Genomic DNA, 19,505 nt, shown 5'->3' on the forward strand with positions numbered 1-19,505 from the left:
CCTTTGGCACAGAGGAAATTGAATCCATATACATTTGTAATTAGCTGCTTAATCAAATCTATCCAAATTCCAGTTACTCTGTCCGACATGTTTTCATCGCAATGTAATAGGAGTAAAATTGTTTCATGTCAAAGTGAAATTATCCTCAGATGGCTTGCCCACAGACCTCCCATAGTCTGCTCACTGACCATCTGATGCATACTGCACAGAAAAATGGCAAGCGCTCACTGAAATTCACACTTTTGGTCTGATTGGCTGGGTGTTTTGTTGAGGTATGAATACTATTATAAGGGCCAGTTTTACTAAACAGGGCAAATTAGCATGAGAGTGCAATTCCAAAACAGTGCTAATGGGAGGGGAAATTTCTGCAGGTGATTTACTAACAATGCGCAAATGAAAGAACACAGACGCAACATCTCATTTACACATCGACAAACTAATATACCAGGCTCAGCACAAATTAGCATAGTCGCAAATAAAGAATAAAGAAATAAAGAAGCCACAGGGTTTGCTAGAAGTTTTGATAGACCTGGTATTGAGTGACTCCTAGTTAAGAGTTCCAAGTTGTCTTTTATTTCCTGAAGCAAATTAAAAATAACATTGGCAAACGATATGTTCAGATAATGTGTTCTCCTGGCATTCCAAATAAATTAATACATGTGGGGAAAAAAATCCATGCGTTCTCTGTTCTCTGCGGTGCCTCCTCCTAGCAATAATAACTGCAGCCATTTCAAGCACAAAATAATGCACGACATGCTTTTTTTGGGGTGTTAAATAATGGCGCAAATGCCAGTAAGTTGATGTGCGCAAACATTAGTAAAATGCGTTGCGTGATTCGTTTGAATACTCCCCTTGTTTCTTAAAGGAATAGTCATACCTGTCAACCCTCCCGTTTTCCCCTGTATTTTACCATTCTATCCCACTGTCATCCCCTTTAAATATTTTCCCGTATTTCTCCCTTATTTTTAATCCTTCTATAAAAAAAAATCCAACTGCTTTGTTTACTGCGGTTACCGAGAAAATGTCTATATTCCTGGCGAAAAGCGCCACTTGCTGGCAGAGAATTAATTTGCATTTTTTAATTAATTAATTAATTTTCAAAATTTTCAATAACTTGTTAATGTGAACGGGTGGATCGACAAGAAGATAATGAATTATAAAACTCTAAAGATATAGCCTGCACTAAGATATATTTATATGTTACTAAATTAATATAATTGTTTGATAATAATTGTTTAAATTAATATAATACATTGATATAATAAATAATAATAATATAATAATTTATTATTTTGACTCCCCCCCCCAATTCGGTTTCCCGTATTTTCGAACCCAATTGTTGACAGGTATGGGAATAGTTCACCCAAAAATAAATATGTTATCATCATTTACTCACCCCAGTGTCATTTCAAACCTGTATACGTTTCTTTCTTATGTTAAACACAAAAGAAGATATTCTGCAGAATTTTGAAGAACCAAACTGTTGTTGATTCCCACTGACTTCCATAGTATAGAGTCGATGGGGATTGTCAACTGTTTGATTACCAGCATTCTTCAAAATATCTTCTTTTATGTTCAACATAAGAAAGAAAATCATACAGGTTTGGAACGACATGAGGGTGAGTAAATGATGACAAAGTTTTCAGGGATTTTTTTATTTTTTGGAAAGTTTTTAATATGCTCGCCAAGGGTGCATTAATTTAATTACAACAGCAACAACAACCAGTAAAACTGTAATATTTTGAAATATATTTGCATTTAAAAATAACTGTTTCTATTTTAATATATTTAAAATGTAATTTATTTCTGTGATGGCAAAGCTAAATTTTCCTGCAGCCATTATGTAACACAACAGCATTTATGTGAAATGTCACTTTTAATCAATATAATGCATCCTTGCTGAAAAGTATTACTTCTTTTAAAATAAAATCTTACTCCCCACAAACATTTGAACGGTAGTGTGTTTATTTTTCTTACATTTTATTAAATTGCTAGGGGGCACTATAACTAAAAAAAAAACTCTAAATGTGTGATACCATTACAATTATTTTTAGCATCAGCAACATCTGTTCTTTCAAATTTGCCAATTTAGTTTCTTATCTCCCTTTTTTCTAAAGCACTTGGACATTTGGGGCTGTTGTGTCAGAATGCTGCCCAATTATTATTTTTTTTAATAAGTCCACTTGGAAAGTTGTGTTCAGAAGGTAACAGGTTTATATAACAAGCACTTTTGATAAAGAACTCTTGTATTTGCCAAAGTTTGCAGGGATAAGGCACCAGATTTTTGTTTTTGAGGTTTCAAATTAACTGGATGTCCATGAACAAAACCGTAAATCCTGTTTTGTTTTCTACATTCAAGCAGCATCAGCAACATCTGTTCTTTTAAATTTGGCAATTTAGTTTCTCATCTCTATTTTTCTTAAGCGCCTGGACATGTCAAATTGCTGCCCAATTATTTTTTTAATAAGTCTACCTCAAAACAGGAGGTAGCAGGTGTATATAACAAGCACTTTTGATAAAGAACTCTTGTATTTGGCAAAGTTTGCAAGGTTTCACTCTTAAAAAATATGGGTTCTTTATTGGCATCGAACATTCATGGAACCTTTCAAATGCAGAAAAGTTTCTTTATAGTGGAAAAAAGTTCTTTCGATTTTTAAAATGTTCTTCAAAATGGTTCTTTTAAAAACTGTTCAAAAGATTCTTTGGGGAACCAAACAGGGCTCTTGTGCTCCTAACCTAAAAAAATTTGGGAGCACAGTCAGAATTTCAGGAGCACTTTCTAATCAATAATTTTAAAAAATCTGATCTAAAAATTTGCCTACCCATTAAAGTGATTTACAGGGGAATTTTGTTTATACCTTTGTAATGGGATTTTTCTAACTTTATTAAAAGTATGCAATTAAAACAACAGAATAAGAACAAGTAGAACAAGAATAAGTTACCAATCAAATTAAATCAATATTAACAAAATTAATTTTACTACAGAGGTGGCACAGAAGAACACAAAAGTGGCTTGTAGGTGTATTTTCATATGTTTAATGAGGCTCAGAGATGGCATGAGTGCAATCAAATTCATAAACTCATGTTAAGATTAATGATTTAAATATAACATTTTGAATACTGAATCATTAAATTATTTAATTACTGAAAAAATGCTTTAAAAATTAAACTAAAACTGCCAGTAGGTGGTGGCAAGTCACTGATTTAATTACTGAATCATTCACTTGATTCGTTTGGATGGCTGATTCATTCAGGATTAAAGCAAGTGACTGTCTTTATGAGTGGGAAATTGAATCACTGACTCACTAGATTCTTTTAAAAATGCATGTTCATTCATAAACGAAACACCGCTGTGTTTGAATGGAGATGCGCAGCGGCTCAGTTGTGACTTGTTTGACTATTTTTGATGATGAAATAAAGCAAAATCAGGCAATAGTGTTATAGTCAGACAATATTAACTTCTTGTTTATTTAACTGTTGTATTAAATCAATATCTCATTTACAAACTCCATTACAAATTATTGAAAGCTGTCACTCATCTTAGTTCATCGCGATCTCACAAAGTTCCATTATAATCAATGAAGCTCTCTACACTGCACAATGAATCTCTTATTTACACCCTTTCTATACTTTGTTTATGAAAGGAACTCATTACTCAACTTTGCAAAGACATGCAGAAACCTTTGAAGCTCCCCTCAGCACAAACACAAATATGCTGATCGGGTCAGTCACACATGGTGCTCCTAAATATTTTTCATAGACGCACACAGTAATTTTCAGTCGCAAATGCTAGAGCAATGATCGCATTGTAAAGCCCTGCCAAAAATGGTTCTTCTGTGGAATCACTGCAAACACAGTGTAATGGCACCAAATTTTTGTTTGAGATTTCAAAGTAACTGGATATCCAAGAAACAAAACTCTATATTCTGTTTCGTTTTCTGAATTCAGGCAGTCTCCTCCTGTCCAAACAGATGGTTCTTGGCCAGACTTTTCACCGTGAGACTAAACTGAAATTAGTCCATGCTTGGTCTTTGCCCTTCATAAAGCAAAACTCAACTCGTGCTGTTTTATTCCGAATTGCACAAACATAGAATTTATGAATTCTTTCTATGCCGCAGCCTCCCTTCACATCTGTCTAACTCGGAGCAGTCTGTAGAGATAGCCGCACAAATGGAAATTGATGTTGAGGATGGAAAGTGAATGAGGCGATCTAAACAGCAACCGGTAAACTGATGGAAAGGTGCAGGGGAGGGAAGCAGGATGAGGTGGGTTGTGGAATAAAAGAGCTGTCAGGTGAAAAGCTCTCTGAGGCAATTATATCCCAACAAAGGGGCAAGTAACTGCATCAGCGACGTGGTCGGGAGGTCATTGTCCCGGCAGGTGTCATAGCGTCGCTGAAAACAGCCGCATACATTTTTAATGGGGCGACTCAGAGATTATAAGCAGTTGGCTCGTGGTGGAGAGTAGTTAAGTTGTGTCATGCCAGGTGCTGGCAGCATTTCAGGAGCAGGTCGTGAGGATATAATTCATCAGGGGGGTTTGATTAACATCCAGCGCACGCCAGACAAATAAAAAATACTGACTTAGTGAGCGGTTAATAAGCCAGGCTGATTTATAGACACTTACTTATGGCATGACCTGCGTTCAAGGACCACCGTGGGATTCTCAATCACAGAGCAAATAATCAGGCCGACATGAGGGCATGAAAATGGTGAAAAGAATAATAATTATGTGCCATATTACTCTGTTCCGTTCCAGAATCCAGCGATTTACCTGATGTTTGATGGCTGACTCTTGTTGATAGAGGCTTAAGGAATATTATTTTAAAAAGCTCAAGGCTGTAGTGGTAATTTATGGGTACTTCAGCTTGATACAGAAGCCTGGGATAAACTCTTGTAATTGATATTTGCAACCTTCTAACTGATATACATTAATACTATATTTTGCAATGTTTACTCTTGCTAACCTATCCATCAACAGTTATGATAAATTAATCTTCTGCGGGATACACAGCAAGCTCATTTATCTTCAGTCTGTGTAAATAGCCTTTGATCACCTGGGAACTCGGCGTACCCTCTCGCCCACAATGTAGCAGTAATGAGATTAAGAATGGGTTAGTGTTGACAGAGTTCTGTGGGTCTTAATAATTTAAAGACTAATTAATTGCCTGGTGCCAGAGCTTTTCATTTAGACTACAGAGGAGCGTAAGAGAAACACCATTAGTCGTTCAATGTAACGGTTGCGCTTGATTCTGACGCTGTGGCAACATAAGTACAACCGGATTTTAATGATGATCAGCTTTTTACTTTTTTATTTAATTTTTTTTTGGGGGACTCATACCCAGCTAAGCCTGGAAGTCATTAACTTATATTTACATTATGATGTTTTCAAAATAATACTTTGCCTTTTGATTCAGCTTGCTCCCCGAAGGCTGCTTTATCGCATGTCTTTTGGGAGCTTTATATAAAACCACATAAGCGGCTGATGTTTTGACTTGGCCCTGAAATTCATTCCAAGCCTGGCATCCGGCATGCTGGAAACTGCAGGTGCATCTAAGCTTCAGTGGAATATGATTAGAGATTGAAGAACTTATTCGTCATAAAGGACATATTTGTGAGGCCGTATTCCGACCGTGAGAGTTTGTTTGCGAGGCGGAAAGAGAGAAATTAAGACAGTTTGACAGTATACAACTGTACACAGAAAACCCAATGCAGCCTTTTTCACAGAGCAAAAGTTTTCTGTGCTTAGTAAATTGAATTTAAACATCTCCACAACTGCGACAGAAATGTATTGCTTTTGGTGGTAAACGGCTCTCGGAAGGGAAAAGTTTCAGTTCTGTTTTCTATAAGGGATCGAATTTGACAGTGAAAAGTTTTTTGCATGTTTTATCAGTCGTTTCCTATCATTTTAACAAAGATTGACCTATTAGACACATGTACAATCTCTGAAAACTTTGCTCAAATATAATGACTGCACTAACAACTGAAAGACAATTATTTGTTCGATGGAACAGTAACACAGATGGTGCGCGAAGGCAGATGTTATCAAATGGATGGCAAAAGAAACTAATGATATTATTGACTGGAAAGTTCAGTGCTACAGATTGCCAATCATCAAAGGCACTCCAGCTGTTAGATCATTAGCAAACTAGCTTCAGGGCATCTACAACTGATCATACTGAAAACATATACTTCATGATAGGTTATGATAGGTTGCTAGTATTAGGGCTCATTCTGATTATGGACTGATATTCAGTTTGTTGTTGTTGTTTTTTTAATTTACTTATTGGTTGATGTTGGGTTAATATCATACATTTTAATTTTTAATCTGACATATTAATTTTACTGTTATCTAACACTAACTTAAAGTTAAAAACTCTCAAATCAAATATCCATTATGTTCTGATGCCTATATTCGCTTGTAGAAATGAAAATGCTTAATTTACTTTTTAGTGTAATTTATCAGTCATCATTCATAAAATTATAATGAGCGTATCACACAGGCCCGGCTCCAGAATCAAATTGCTGGGAGTGCTTCTTAAATTAGTGAAGGTGCTCCAACCTTATTAACCCTAGGAATTATCTCCATATAATGGACTTGAATGGTGCCCCCAAGTTTGAACTTCCAAAATGCAGTTTAAATGCAGCTACAAATGGCTCTAAATTATCCTAGCCAAGGAAGAAGGGTCTTATCTAGCAAAATGATTGAAAAAATTTGTACAATTTATATACTTTTTAACCTCTACATCGCTGCAGAAGTGCCGACCCAGTGTTTACATGAAGATCAAACGCCCTTTACAAAAAAGGGTAAAACAGCGATTTAGGACGATTTTCATGTTGAAGAAGAAAACGAGGCATGAGTTTTTCGACACACCCTAACTGTATTGACCCGTATTACAAAGACTACGCATGCGCATCGCAGAGACGAGACAGATGAGCATTCGGGTATAAGTATATAAAGTATATAAATTGTCAATTTGTTTAGAAAATGACCGATCGCTTAGCTATATAAGACCCTTCTTCCTCGGCTCGTTTAGAGCCATTTGAAGCTGCATTTAAACTGCATTTTGGAAGTTCAAACTTGGGGGCATTATTGAAGTCCACTAAATGATGTTTTATTAACAAGGTTCGGGAGGAGCGCGTCAGATACCTAGCCTAATTACCACAAGAGGAGTTCACTCAAGTTAATCAACGCTACAATTTAAGTACAGCTGAACTTGCCTCTATCCATCTGATGGTTTATCAGCATCCCACCACCACCCCATCTCCTCACTCCTCACACGAGTTCTCACTACACCTAGGGGGGTTCTCTGGGTTCGGGCCATTCCCGAGCTCGGAGCCCTTCCCCGGACAGCACGCCAAATATGCATTACTATACTCCGGCTAATTATATGTAAGCGTGAACTCGTGAAATAGAGATAATGTTTTCCTCAAGAAACAATTTCTTACGACTGAAGAAAGAAAGACATGAATATCTTGCATGACAAGGGGGTGAGTAAATTATCTGTAAATTTTTGTTCTGAAAGTGAACTTCTTTAATGCATTTTTCCATTTTGCTATAAAGGTTTTTTTCATTAGTTTCATTACTTATTTTCTCATTTTTAGTTTAGTTTTTATTTTGTGAACACATTTCTATTTTATTTTATACTTGAATATATATTTAAACCTCTAGCGACACAAAATTAAAGCATGGTGAGATTATAAAAGCATGATCAGATGATAAAAGTATGCAAATATGGTAGGTAAATTTCCCTCTCAATCTCCCATGCATAGATCGTCCCTAATTCCTGATTATACCTTTCACAGTGCACTCAGGTGGTTGCGCCGGGATGAGAATGTAATGATTATGAAAACGATTATTTATTTTTGATGATTATTATTTTATTTCAGTTAGGTTTTCCTAACTATTGTTAGTTTAGTTTTAGTTTTTTAGTTTTTTTATTTCATTTCAATTTTTTACATTTCATATTGATTTTCTTTCTTTCTGTGCCTAATTGCCTATATTAATCTATTCAATGAAGTTCCCTGCACAACAATTGTTATAATCTGTTAGATTTATGACATTTTGCTGAACACAACACCTGTTTCGCTGTTACGTTCAAGAAATCAAAAAATATCTGTGGCATTGCTCAACGCTGCAAATACATGCTGAAATAGAAACCGATCTCCAGAGCACGAACCATAACGCACTGGATAGTTTGCCAAATCTGCAATTAAATGCTATTATTACAACTAAGGGTGCTATTGATTTTGTTTGAGGCTACTTAGCACCCCTATAGAACCGGGCCTGGTATCACAGCTCTCCATTAGTCACAACATGTGGCATAGTCTATGCAATTAATGTAACTAGGGATGCACCAATATTAAAGTGCCCCTATTATGTCATTTTTAAGGTTCCTGATATTGTTTTGGGAGTATCTACAACAGGTTTCCATGCATGCAAGGTCAAAAACATGCTTTTAATATCACTGCATTTTCCAACAATTCTCAAGTGATTCGTTCGAAGCAGTTCTAAGGTTCAATCTCTCTAAAAACCTCCTTTCCATGGGCCTATTCTCCTCTGATTAGTCAGATGGTCCAGTCTGTTGTGACTGGTCTACCACGTATAGCACGTGTCTGACAAACAATACACCCATTGCCATAGTTCTGTATTTTGAACGCTCGATAGAAAACACAAATATTTATTATTTATAATACTTACAGGTTGTGATTCATTGCAGCCAGCTGGTCCATATAAACTGGGTACTGAGCCATCTTTCAAGAACAAGCGTTTTGTGAATCACACGTTGAACTCCCTGAGATTAAAGACTCGATTAGGCTGTACGGAGTCGATTCTTTATTTTGGGAGACACTAACATTAACCTTTACAACTTTGCAGATAGTTTACATTCACATACAGCTACATTACACACTGCATGAAAGGCGATATTGTAAACGGCATAATAGAGGCATTTTAAAATTGGCTTGACACTGATAAGCGGATAATTATTTTCATGTTAAGGCCAATAATCTGTAAATGGTGGATATTAAAATTCTATATTGCTTTGTCTAAATAAAAAGCTAACTATTTACATTCAAGTGAATTTTGGCATCCTAACATTATAATGTACAGTATGAAAAATAGATATCCATTTTGAGATTTGCAAAATATTGCATATAGATTCCTGTACCATTTAAGTACATCTTATCAAAAGCAACATGCATAATGTGCATAAACATTCTATCAAAATCATCATCATCTTTTCATTTAAATGAGGCTCATTGAGAATTCTTAAGTTAATACGCCCTTATGAGAATCTTTTTTTAAAAATTGCAGTTTAGCCATTTCAACACTTCCCTATTCAAGGCGATGTGACAATTTGTTATTTAACACTTACTGGATAATTTGTCCTCCGTGAATTTTTTTTAAGAGGTGATTAAATCTCAGGAGAAGGAACTAAATTGGCTTTAAAGGCCTTAAATTGGGGTTTGAGAAGATAGAGTACTGATTTCATAACATTCTGTTACTTCTAAGCAACAATACTAGGACCATTAGTGGCTCTTTTTCACTAGAGGAGATCTTCCAAACAAGTTCTGCCGTCAATCCCCCCTCAAACAAGAAACTCTGACAGATGTGTGTGTGTGTATTTTCCAAGAGCGAGGAGGCACAGTTCACACTTTTCTGTTACACACAAGATATATTTCACAACACTCAGAATAAAGAACACGAATGGGAACAACAGAGGTGTCTCTAGAGGCAAACTCCCGAGTTCACTTTATCATTGCCACAGAGGAAGAACAGAGGGTTCTTAAAGCTATAGAATACAAATGAAGAAACACAAGCCTCAATGTCACAGGGATGTTACTAATGCACTGTAGAATTATCTCTCAAAGGATGCTCATGAATATCCTATTATGAGATGTAAAGACACCTTGTGAACCTTATGAATCATTAGCCATTCAGATGAATCGTTCTGATCTCACACTTGCTCACTGTAATGACTTTTATTTGACATAACTCAGCCCCAGATGGAATCTGGAGACTTGTTTATTCACATTTAAATCTGAGACATGAGAAATGTCACCCACCATATAATAAAAATACTAATACACTGATGTTAAAATTCTGTCTGATACTGGGTAATATTTATTTGAATTTTTATGGAAGATAACTGATAAAATAAACTAAAAATTAAACATTTAATTGCTGCAAGAGAATTTGGGATGCCTAAATTGACTTTTTAGTTTTTAGTATTGATTTTTTGTTTGTTTTTAATTGCTCAGTTTGGTTCTGTTAAAGGGTTAGTTCACCCAAAAATGAAAATTCTGTCATTAATTACTCACCTTCATGTCGTTCCAAACCCGTAAGACCTTCGTTCATCTTTGGAACACAAATTAGGATATTTTTGATGAAATCCAAGAGCTTTCTGACCCTACATAGACAGCAACACGTTCAAGGCCAAAAAAATTATTTAAATAATTCATGTGACATCAGTGGTTCAAATGTAATAATATGAAGCTACTTTTTGTGCACAAAGAAAATAAGAATAACTATATTCAACAATTTCTTGGCATGTATTTATTGCTGCTGATGTAGGAACCGGCATTCTAATGTAGAACGTCCATCCCTATTAGGTCATCGTCTGCATATTCTGGTTCAAATAAGTGAGGCTGGGCAAAAAATCTTCGGTAAGGCTGTCGAAATCTTCAGACATGTTACATATACAAAGTCTGTTTTATGTACAGCATGCGTCGTCTTCCGTTTGTTCAGGAGTCATACTCTCCTGAACCCATAGCGTAAACTGACACGGAAGAAAATAAATTGTTAAATAAAGTCATTATTTTTGTTTTCTTTGCGCACAAAAAGCATTTTCATAGCTTTATAACATTACAGTTGAACCACTGATGTCACATGGACTATTTTATGTCCTTACTACCTTTCTGTGCCTTGAAGTATGTGGTAGTTGCTTTCTCTGCAGGATTGCATCAAAAATATCTTAATTTGTGTTCTGAAGATGAACGGAGGTCTTACGGGTTTGGAACAACATAAGAAACTAAAGACAGAATTTTCATTTTTGGGTGCATTGTCCCTTTAATATTATATGCTCAAATTGTTTACATTTTAGGGAGGTAAATTCATTTTAATATTTTGTAATGTACTGTAACCCACAGCACATATCATGAAGATATACCACACCGAATGGGCCGCAGAGGTCCAGATGCCCACATGCAGAGAATGTCTTTAATATCATCTGACAACCGCAGTGCGCGCCGGTGCTGCTCAGCATGGAGCTACATCCATTGTGAGACGCTGAAAGGCCCAGAAACCTGGACATGATCTGAATACATATTCCTCTCACTGAGCTTCAAGGGTGACGGACCCCCATCCAGCACTATTACATCCCATCAGCGGCACTGAACGTTGCCCAGCCCCTCTCATTAGCTCTTGCCTATCTGTGAGAAATTGAAGTGGTAGTTGTCACAGATGATCCAACAGAGCCAGCAGATGTTGCTAGAGCATAAAGTGATGTTTTACAGCAATTTCAAACCCCAAATAGAAAATTAAACCTTTGGAGGACAGGCTTCTAAAATGTGAAGCCTTTCCAAATAGACTCTTATATTGTAGAGCAGGCTATAACTAGAAGCTGGTGTTCCCTGGGAGAATTGAGCTGCGATGCTTTAAGGCCACCTGTCAAGGACCTGATGGATTAATCCAGCCATACAAAACAAAACAAGTTCAGGCTCAGCATCTTCAAAGAAACCTTACCTCATATTCAACGTATTCCTCTTCCTCCACCTCGTAAGACACCGTCTGGATTTTCACCTCGTTTTCGTCCAGCAGTTTAGCCTGTGGGTCCTCCGTACTGGGGGTCTCCACCGCTACGTCCTTGTCTTTCTTCTCCATGAAGGTGGTCTCGCAGCACTCGCTTTTGTAATCCTTGCCCTTGCCGCTCACGTCGTCCTTGTAAAGGATGAAGTTAGGCTTGTAAAAGGCCTCCACCGCCAAGTGAAGTGAGGTGGCGTCCAGTAACTGGGCTTTAGCCTTGCCGTTTCCTCCCGTGACGGCAACCCCACCTCCGCCGCCACCACCACCACCTCCACCTCCACCGGTAACAAAGTAGTTTATAATGTTCTCCTGATACTGGTTGCTGTGGAAGTCGCCCCCATAGCCGTAGTCGGCCATCACCATATGCTTGCTGTTCTTATCCAGAAGAGGGTTCTGAAGCTCACTTAGGCTCTCCATTGTAGAAGAGCAGAGCGCCGGGACTTGGTGTTTAACAGCCGGATGGAGAATGAAGGGAAGGAGCGATGACCTTGGCTGGACTGATGTGACAGGTGCTAATGTGTTCAATAGGCCGTGAGCTGTAGGAGGAGTGAGAGGAGAGAAAAGTGAGGGAGCGCGAGGCAAAGACATGGACTATTGAGCACATGCAGAGGAAAGTTTAATAAGACCGAACTGGCAGAATAGACAGGTGCTGGACAGTAGGAAGGCAGTCATGCAGTTAACACAATGATGTCTGTGGCACAAAGAGTGGCTTAAGCTACAGTTGATCTGTGAAGACTCTTATTAGGGACTGTGACATAAATAATGCAGATTGAAGGGCTTTGCAACAGAGTAGTGAGTGACTGTACATGTCAGTCTGAGAGAGAGTGCATCTCTCTGCTTTTCTGCTGTTTCGTACACATTCAAAAACCATCATGTCTCATTCCCCTCCACTCAGCAGATAAAATGTGGTTATCAGGCAGATTTCAATTAACTTCATTCTGCTGCCCCATGACACTCGCTGATAACTCTGCTAGATGGCCATGCCTGAGAGTTCATATGCCATGAAGGTAAAGTAGACATCTTTGTTACAAAGGCAAACTCAAACATGGCTAATGACCCATCCTAAATGCCTAACTGGCTATCCAGAATTGAACTGAAAGGAACATAGGCAGACCTTTGGCTAAATGGCATGTCTGGTACACATTGTAGATTTTATTTATCATTTTATGTCATTTTCTTTTGTCTTTAATTGGAGGTCAATCTTGTGAATGGCTGTACAGAACAAACTGTACACTGAGGCAATAGTGCACACTATTGCCTCAGATTTCTCTCTTTCTAAAAGTAATAAATGATTTCACAGACATATCTCAGAAAACTAGCAGTTTTTTGACTATCAGTAGTTAAAGAATTACTTCACTTTAATGAAACTTTCCTGATAATTTATTCACCCCTATGTCATCCAATATGTTAATTTCTGTCTTTCTTCAGTTGAAAGGAAAAGAAGGTTTTTGAGAAAAACATTCCAGGATTTTTCTCTATATAGTGGACTTAAATGGTGCCCAACGGTTGAAGTTCTAAATTGCAATTTCAGTGCAGCTTCAAAGGGCTCTACACGATCCCAGCTGAGGAATAAGGGTCTTATCTAGTGAAACGATCAGTCATTTTCTACAAAAATATAAAAATTATGTACTTTTTAACCACAAATGCTTGTCTTGCACTAGCTCAACCTCAAGCATTGTGAAATCATGCATGCATGACATAGGCAGAAGTACTAACCTTATATGTACAAAGTTAACGCGCAAAGAAAGTCAAACGCCCTTTACAAGAAAAGGTAAAACAACGATGTCAGACGATTTTGAAGTTGGAGGAAAAAATTAATTCTTGATGTAAATTCTCAAATGATTCTTAAAATGTTTTTCAAAATTGATCTTTTAAGACTTCACTGAAAGGTTCTTTGGGGAACCAAAAATGGTTCTTCTATTTCATCACTACAAAATCACCCTTTTAGAACCTTTATGTGTAATTTCTTTTTGACTAAAGAAAAAAAGACTTGAACATCTTGAATGACATGGGGGTGACTAAATTATTAAGAAATGTTTCTTCCTTCCTAACTAATCCTTTATGAATGTATATAATGTAATTATTTGCGGCAGTAATCAGAAATATGACAAAAAGTCCAAAGTGTGCTATCACAGTTTGCTGTGAGAGTACTGTACCAGAAGCTTACGTAGTACTGCGATTTTAGTGGAAATATGTAGGCAGTTGCTGTTCATGGAGTTTGTTATTAATCATTTACATTTATGCATATGGAAGACGCCTTTATCCAAAATGACTTGCTATGCATTGAATGTATACAATACCCCATGCATTCCCTGGGAATCAAACCGATGAATGGTATACTGTCTGAGCTACAGCAATGCAAACCAGATGGTTTTCTTTTAATTTTTTTTTTACTTTTACGTGCACATTTGTGTTATGCAGCACATGAGCTATGGTGCATTCTAGCTTTCTATGACTACAATCATGATGAGGCAGTGTGTCCACCATCTGCTCACATGATTATGAAACGCATTTGTGCTGAAATAGATTGATGAATCAATAAATGATTAGCAATTAATTAGTCGATTAATTAGTGATCATACTTTTTTTTTTTTTTACGGAAACCTTTCTGCGTCTAAACGCTGTGTATTTCTCAAAGATTTTATATCACTAATCATTGATTAGTTTTTCCTCATTGCATCAGTCTGGCTTTGTAAACATGACTTGGTTTCGTGGTGGACTGATTAAAAAAAAACGTATGTCCCCTTATTCCGGCAAGCGGAGTAAAGTCACCCAATCAGATTAGCGCTTGCCAGATAGAGAAACTGCTTTCCAGTTTTGTGCGCAGTGCATATCAGACGGTCAGTGGGTGGGCTGTAGGTGTACCGTTTGATCCTGAGATTAATATTTATCAGTATCTTTAATGTCTGACTGATGTGAAGTTAAATAGTCTTGCAGGTTTATGATGCTCTTTAACTGAGCACATCAACTGTACCCAGATCTAAATCCTGTCATAACTCTCCTGTGATTGGAGAAAACAGCATGTGGCTGCAGTGGCTGGTGTGCCCTCTCTTACCTTCTCCTCATTAATCTGTGATTAAAATAGCAACACAATCAGATTGAAACCAGATTATTTCAGAGCTTTTGATTTGATTGTGCCAATGCCTCTGCGGATTGTCAAATGTTGGATCATGCGTCAAGGAATGCTGACTTCATGCTTCGCAGATTGTTTGAGCTCCCCCAATTCTCAATACACATTTCAACACAGTCAGCATCTACTGAGCACAGCCTCCCAGTGCAATAATACTACACCATCAGAGCTAACTAATGAAAAGAGGCTCTAGTCTCTAGAGATCAAATTATGAATTAGGGAATAGATTGATGATTAGTTATTCTAGAAGCCTTCTCAGTTTTAATGTCAATCTCTCTCTAACTCCCTCTCTCACACACTGCATTGATTTCTGGACAGTTTCGACCTGCGTCTTCAACAAAGTGGCTGGTGCAGATCCATTCCTCACATCCATTGGCTTCCTCTCCCATGCTAGTCATCATTTCTCATCCTGCCTAAATAAAACAAAGTCTATTTGTGGTGAAAGATACAAGTGGTAGAGAATGAATAGCGTGTGCATGGACTCCGTGGCTTGTTATGTAAGACTAAAGCAATTAAGTTGTATAACGTCAAAAAGAAATGAGACGGATAAGACGACAGCTACCGCATTTATTTATTTATTTATATAAAATATTTTTAAATTATGTTTTTATAATTTATGGTGTCTTTGCTCTCTAATTAAATTCATTCTTTTAGTCATTAATCATTTGATGGCATTATTTAGTATTGTTTTTTATAATTAAAATCAGGCCATGCTAAAATTGCTCAAACTGTGCATGTATGCCAGTATGAGCTGCATTAGCATGTCACAGCAGACCTAATTTCCATTTCTGCTACTCTGTGCTTGTACTCTGCACCACCCTGGCAATTGAAAACAGAAAAAAATCCCCCAGGTTCTAACCACCATTGGGACGTAGGAAATATGAAATTTCACATGGCCTTAAAGCATTTCTTGTTAAAGGGAGACAGGCCTTGGCCTATGAAACATGCAAGCATATGCTGTTGTTTGTAGCTGAGAGGCCAGAAACTGTATTTACAGCTATAGTTTTAGAATTGGTTTTGCACTGGTGAAAAATCATTCTGGAATTTTAATTTCAACTTTTTGTTTCATTCCTACGCAAAAGACTTCCACTCTGCTGTGAATCTGAAACAGCATATTTCCTTCAAATGAAAGCAGATGGTAATGAGTGTCCATTTGTTTTTCATTGATTTTTACACTAAATTAAATGTAATACAGAACCAGAAATGGTATTGTCGAAGGCAGCTAGCATTTTAATTTTGTGCCTCTTTACATAATTTCACATGACAATATTATTGTAGATGATGTTATAGTTATGTCTATTTTCAACTGAGCAAACTAAAGTATGTAGGCAGCTATAATTTGTCAGAATTGCTCTGTTGAAACATTTGAACAGTAGAATTGCCTGTGATTCATTTCATCATTTAGACTGAAGCAATTCAGCTTAGGATAAAAAGTGTCTTCTAAATGACAAATAACTGTCTTGCACAGAATTGAGTCAGAGAGTCCTTCAAATCGTATTAAAGATCAGTTAAGATTCACAAAAAACGTGCATTTCTCTTCTGCTTTCTTTTTTAACTTCATGGAAGTGTTTTGTATGAAACCTCATCACAGGAATATTAAAGCCCTTTCTGGAAACATTCCAATTGGAAACATCTTTTTTAAATGGTGATCATGGCAACCACTATTTAGCTATTCATAATGACTGTGATGATGTGTGTGTGCAGTTATACATTTGCATTTCTAGAAACACCTGTTAAGTGTGCAAATATCCTTTGTCAAGGTCAGGTGAGAGTGAGAATCTGAATAGCATCTGTACAGGCAGAAATAAAGTGTGATTGAAGAAAAAAAACACTGTTTACCTTTCAAGAGCAAGTAAAAGTGAAATGGCCGTGGTTAAATAACCTTATTAGAATCCAGTCAGCCCACAAAGATTCACAGCACTCAAAACGTGACATCAAACCAATATACACAAGACCTTTTATCTATTAAAACCAGTGAATAAATAAACAGACAATGCACAGAATTCTCCGCTCTTCTGTTTTTATCTCTAATAGGGTTAAGCGTGATTGTAAAAGTCACTAATGAGGAGGGTCACAACACAGGAGGTTTCCTCAGTAATTAGTATGAATATGCAAATATTTTCATTTTCATGCAAGAGAAATAAAACTAATGCATATGGGTGCAGTGACTCAGAATGACAGTGATTTAGAATGAAACAAACAACCGCTTTATAGACCTCGTTGTCTTACTTAATATGTCCATTGCAGAAAAAATGTTATAAAGCAGCAAATGTTCAATGCATAACAGCATTTCTTCTCCATCTTAAGGCATCCAAAAACAGAGAGATGCAACATGCTTTCATTCCTCATTGATTATAGCACCTTCCTCCTTGTGCTGAGGTGCAATCAAATCCCCCTGTCTTAGTCAATTAAGCCTTATGAGTCTCGGCCCTTCTGAATTCTAATAGGATAGAGGCTGAAAACACTTTAGCAGTGTTAATGTGTTGGGTAAAATGGATAATGGAAACTTTTGCTACTCATGTATGCACTTTAATCTCCCCGGTGCACAATGCTGGTACAAGGGAGGGCCGGAGAAAGAAACTAATGTGGACTTGTAATGCTAAGAGGTTATTTGTACTCTAGCTTTCATTTAATTTGCATATTTATAATTATCTCTTGTTGTTGTTTCACTTTTAGCTATACAGCCTGACTTGTGACTCATGCACCGTGTGGATGAAAGGTAAAGAGCCGGAAGATTAGAGAACAATTGCTTTTTCAGAGTGCCTTTCCCCTTTGACGACAGTGAATAATTACAGGGCATCTATTGCAGTACAGTATTACCATTTAGCTAAATGAGAGCTGAACGATCCATAATCCTACATTTCACAAAGATGAAAATTAATGCACAAAGATGAAAGCTAATGTAAATTAAAGCACATACACGCACACCCACATATGCCTGCATAATACATTGTTTCTTGTAAACTGTACTGGACAGTAGTGTACTACACAGAGTAGGTACTGTACACAAACTGCGTAAGCATCATGCATAAAACGATTTGTCATATCAATACTGTCTTTAATAATGATAATTAGGCAACATAAAATAAGTAAAAGCGCATGGTATATCTGTAACCAAACAACTTTTCACTCAAGAGCGCATAAAAAAGCTTTAAAATGCACTTTATAGGTATTCAAACTAATACTCTCGTTGAAGGCTTGCTTATAGCTAATTTAGACATTTGTAGGCTACAGTATAGCTCATAACAATAATGCATCAAGGTATTTACAATACAGAGAGAATCTCTGTTAATTCCAGAAGACAGTTGGAATGTAAGCGCCCATATTTCTGACCAATTTTAGCCTCTTATTTGTAAATGTCAGTGTCTTACCTTGCGACTCAGCAATCCAGGTGTCCGGCTCATTCGATTTGTCTCAGTGACAATTTGACAGTCGACTGGCTTTCCAAAGAAATGTCAAACGATTTGAATCCGAGTCTCGCATTGCAGAAGCCCGTGAGGCGCCGGTAAACTCGGTAAACAACAATACCTCTGATTTCTAAGGATGAACACGAGCACTGAAACAATGAACAGCCTGCTAAACGTTAGTGACTCAAGCAGTTCTCGAGCAACAGATATCCGCCTTGACAATATCTGATTTAAAAAGGCAGGTAAAATTCCTGACAGCAACACAGTAAAGCTTTAAAACACTCGTACTGTACACCGCACCTCATAGTAGTATGAGTCGGCGCGCATCTTTCAGCAGAGCTGTTCAGCTGTTCGGGACCGCGCGAACTTTCTTGTCAGAAGCTTTAAACACACAACAATATTTCTCTGTCTCCTTGATTTTACTGTATGAATTCATCAAGTCGCCTTAGTCAGATTATTGCTGTGCGAAGCTGTAAATTCCCGTTCCATAAAAGTCAATATGTTTCGTTCTGAGAGAACGAGGTAAAAATGCTGTCAGTGACGGAGCGAACGGACTTTCCGTTGTGCGTCCCTCCAGACAGGACGCGAAATATGTACCATGTGTCCTGCGTGCGTCGATGTGTTTCCGTTGACTCTCCTCTAGCTGATATAAAAGACAATACGGCAGGTTTGCGTGGGAAGATATCTTAGGGCTATAAAGCGAAGCCTATCGATTTCACATCTTGTGAGGAAAGCTCCGGTGGGGACATTGACGATAAATATTACAGCAAAGTATTTCTTTATTTTTTCCAGTAGTTAAAGATGTATGGAAAAGGAGTGTAGATGGACTGTAGCCTATAAAGGGACAACCCTTTAAGAGGAAGAGACATGATTGGATCGTTTTATGAAAAGGGAGTCTTTTGTGTCCCTGTGTAAACAATGACTATGAAAAGTATTTTTAAAATGTATTTATAGATAATTGCTTTTATAGATAGATTAGATTAACATTTAGGATCTAGTTGACCAGTTTTATTAAAGATGACAACATTCTGTCAGAATACAATGTGGCTTTTTATTATATTTTTCCTCTTGTTGTCAGTAGGGGTCAATCTCTAAATGGTTAAACCACGATTTTGTACAGTAAAGAAGATTGCTATTGAAAATAGGTATTTGTAAAATACCAG

General features: G+C 37.1%; 1 protein-coding gene across 1 annotated transcript in view; it reads right to left on the reverse strand.

The window, feature by feature from the left end:
• Positions 1–19,114, reverse strand: part of syndig1l (synapse differentiation inducing 1-like) — a 36,557-nt gene extending 17,443 nt beyond the window's left edge. The window contains exons 1-2 of the mRNA XM_051138117.1: positions 18,307–19,114; positions 11,746–12,341 (exon numbers count right to left, since the gene is read on the reverse strand). Coding sequence (XP_050994074.1) covers positions 11,746–12,222 — 477 coding nt within the window. The 5' untranslated portion in view covers positions 12,223–12,341; positions 18,307–19,114. The remainder of the gene's footprint in view (positions 1–11,745; positions 12,342–18,306) is intronic.
• Between the last annotated feature and the right edge of the window lie 391 nt (positions 19,115–19,505).

Source organism: Labeo rohita, chromosome 20 (assembly GCF_022985175.1).
Source record: "Labeo rohita strain BAU-BD-2019 chromosome 20, IGBB_LRoh.1.0, whole genome shotgun sequence".
Classification (NCBI taxonomy): Eukaryota; Metazoa; Chordata; class Actinopteri; order Cypriniformes; family Cyprinidae; genus Labeo; species Labeo rohita.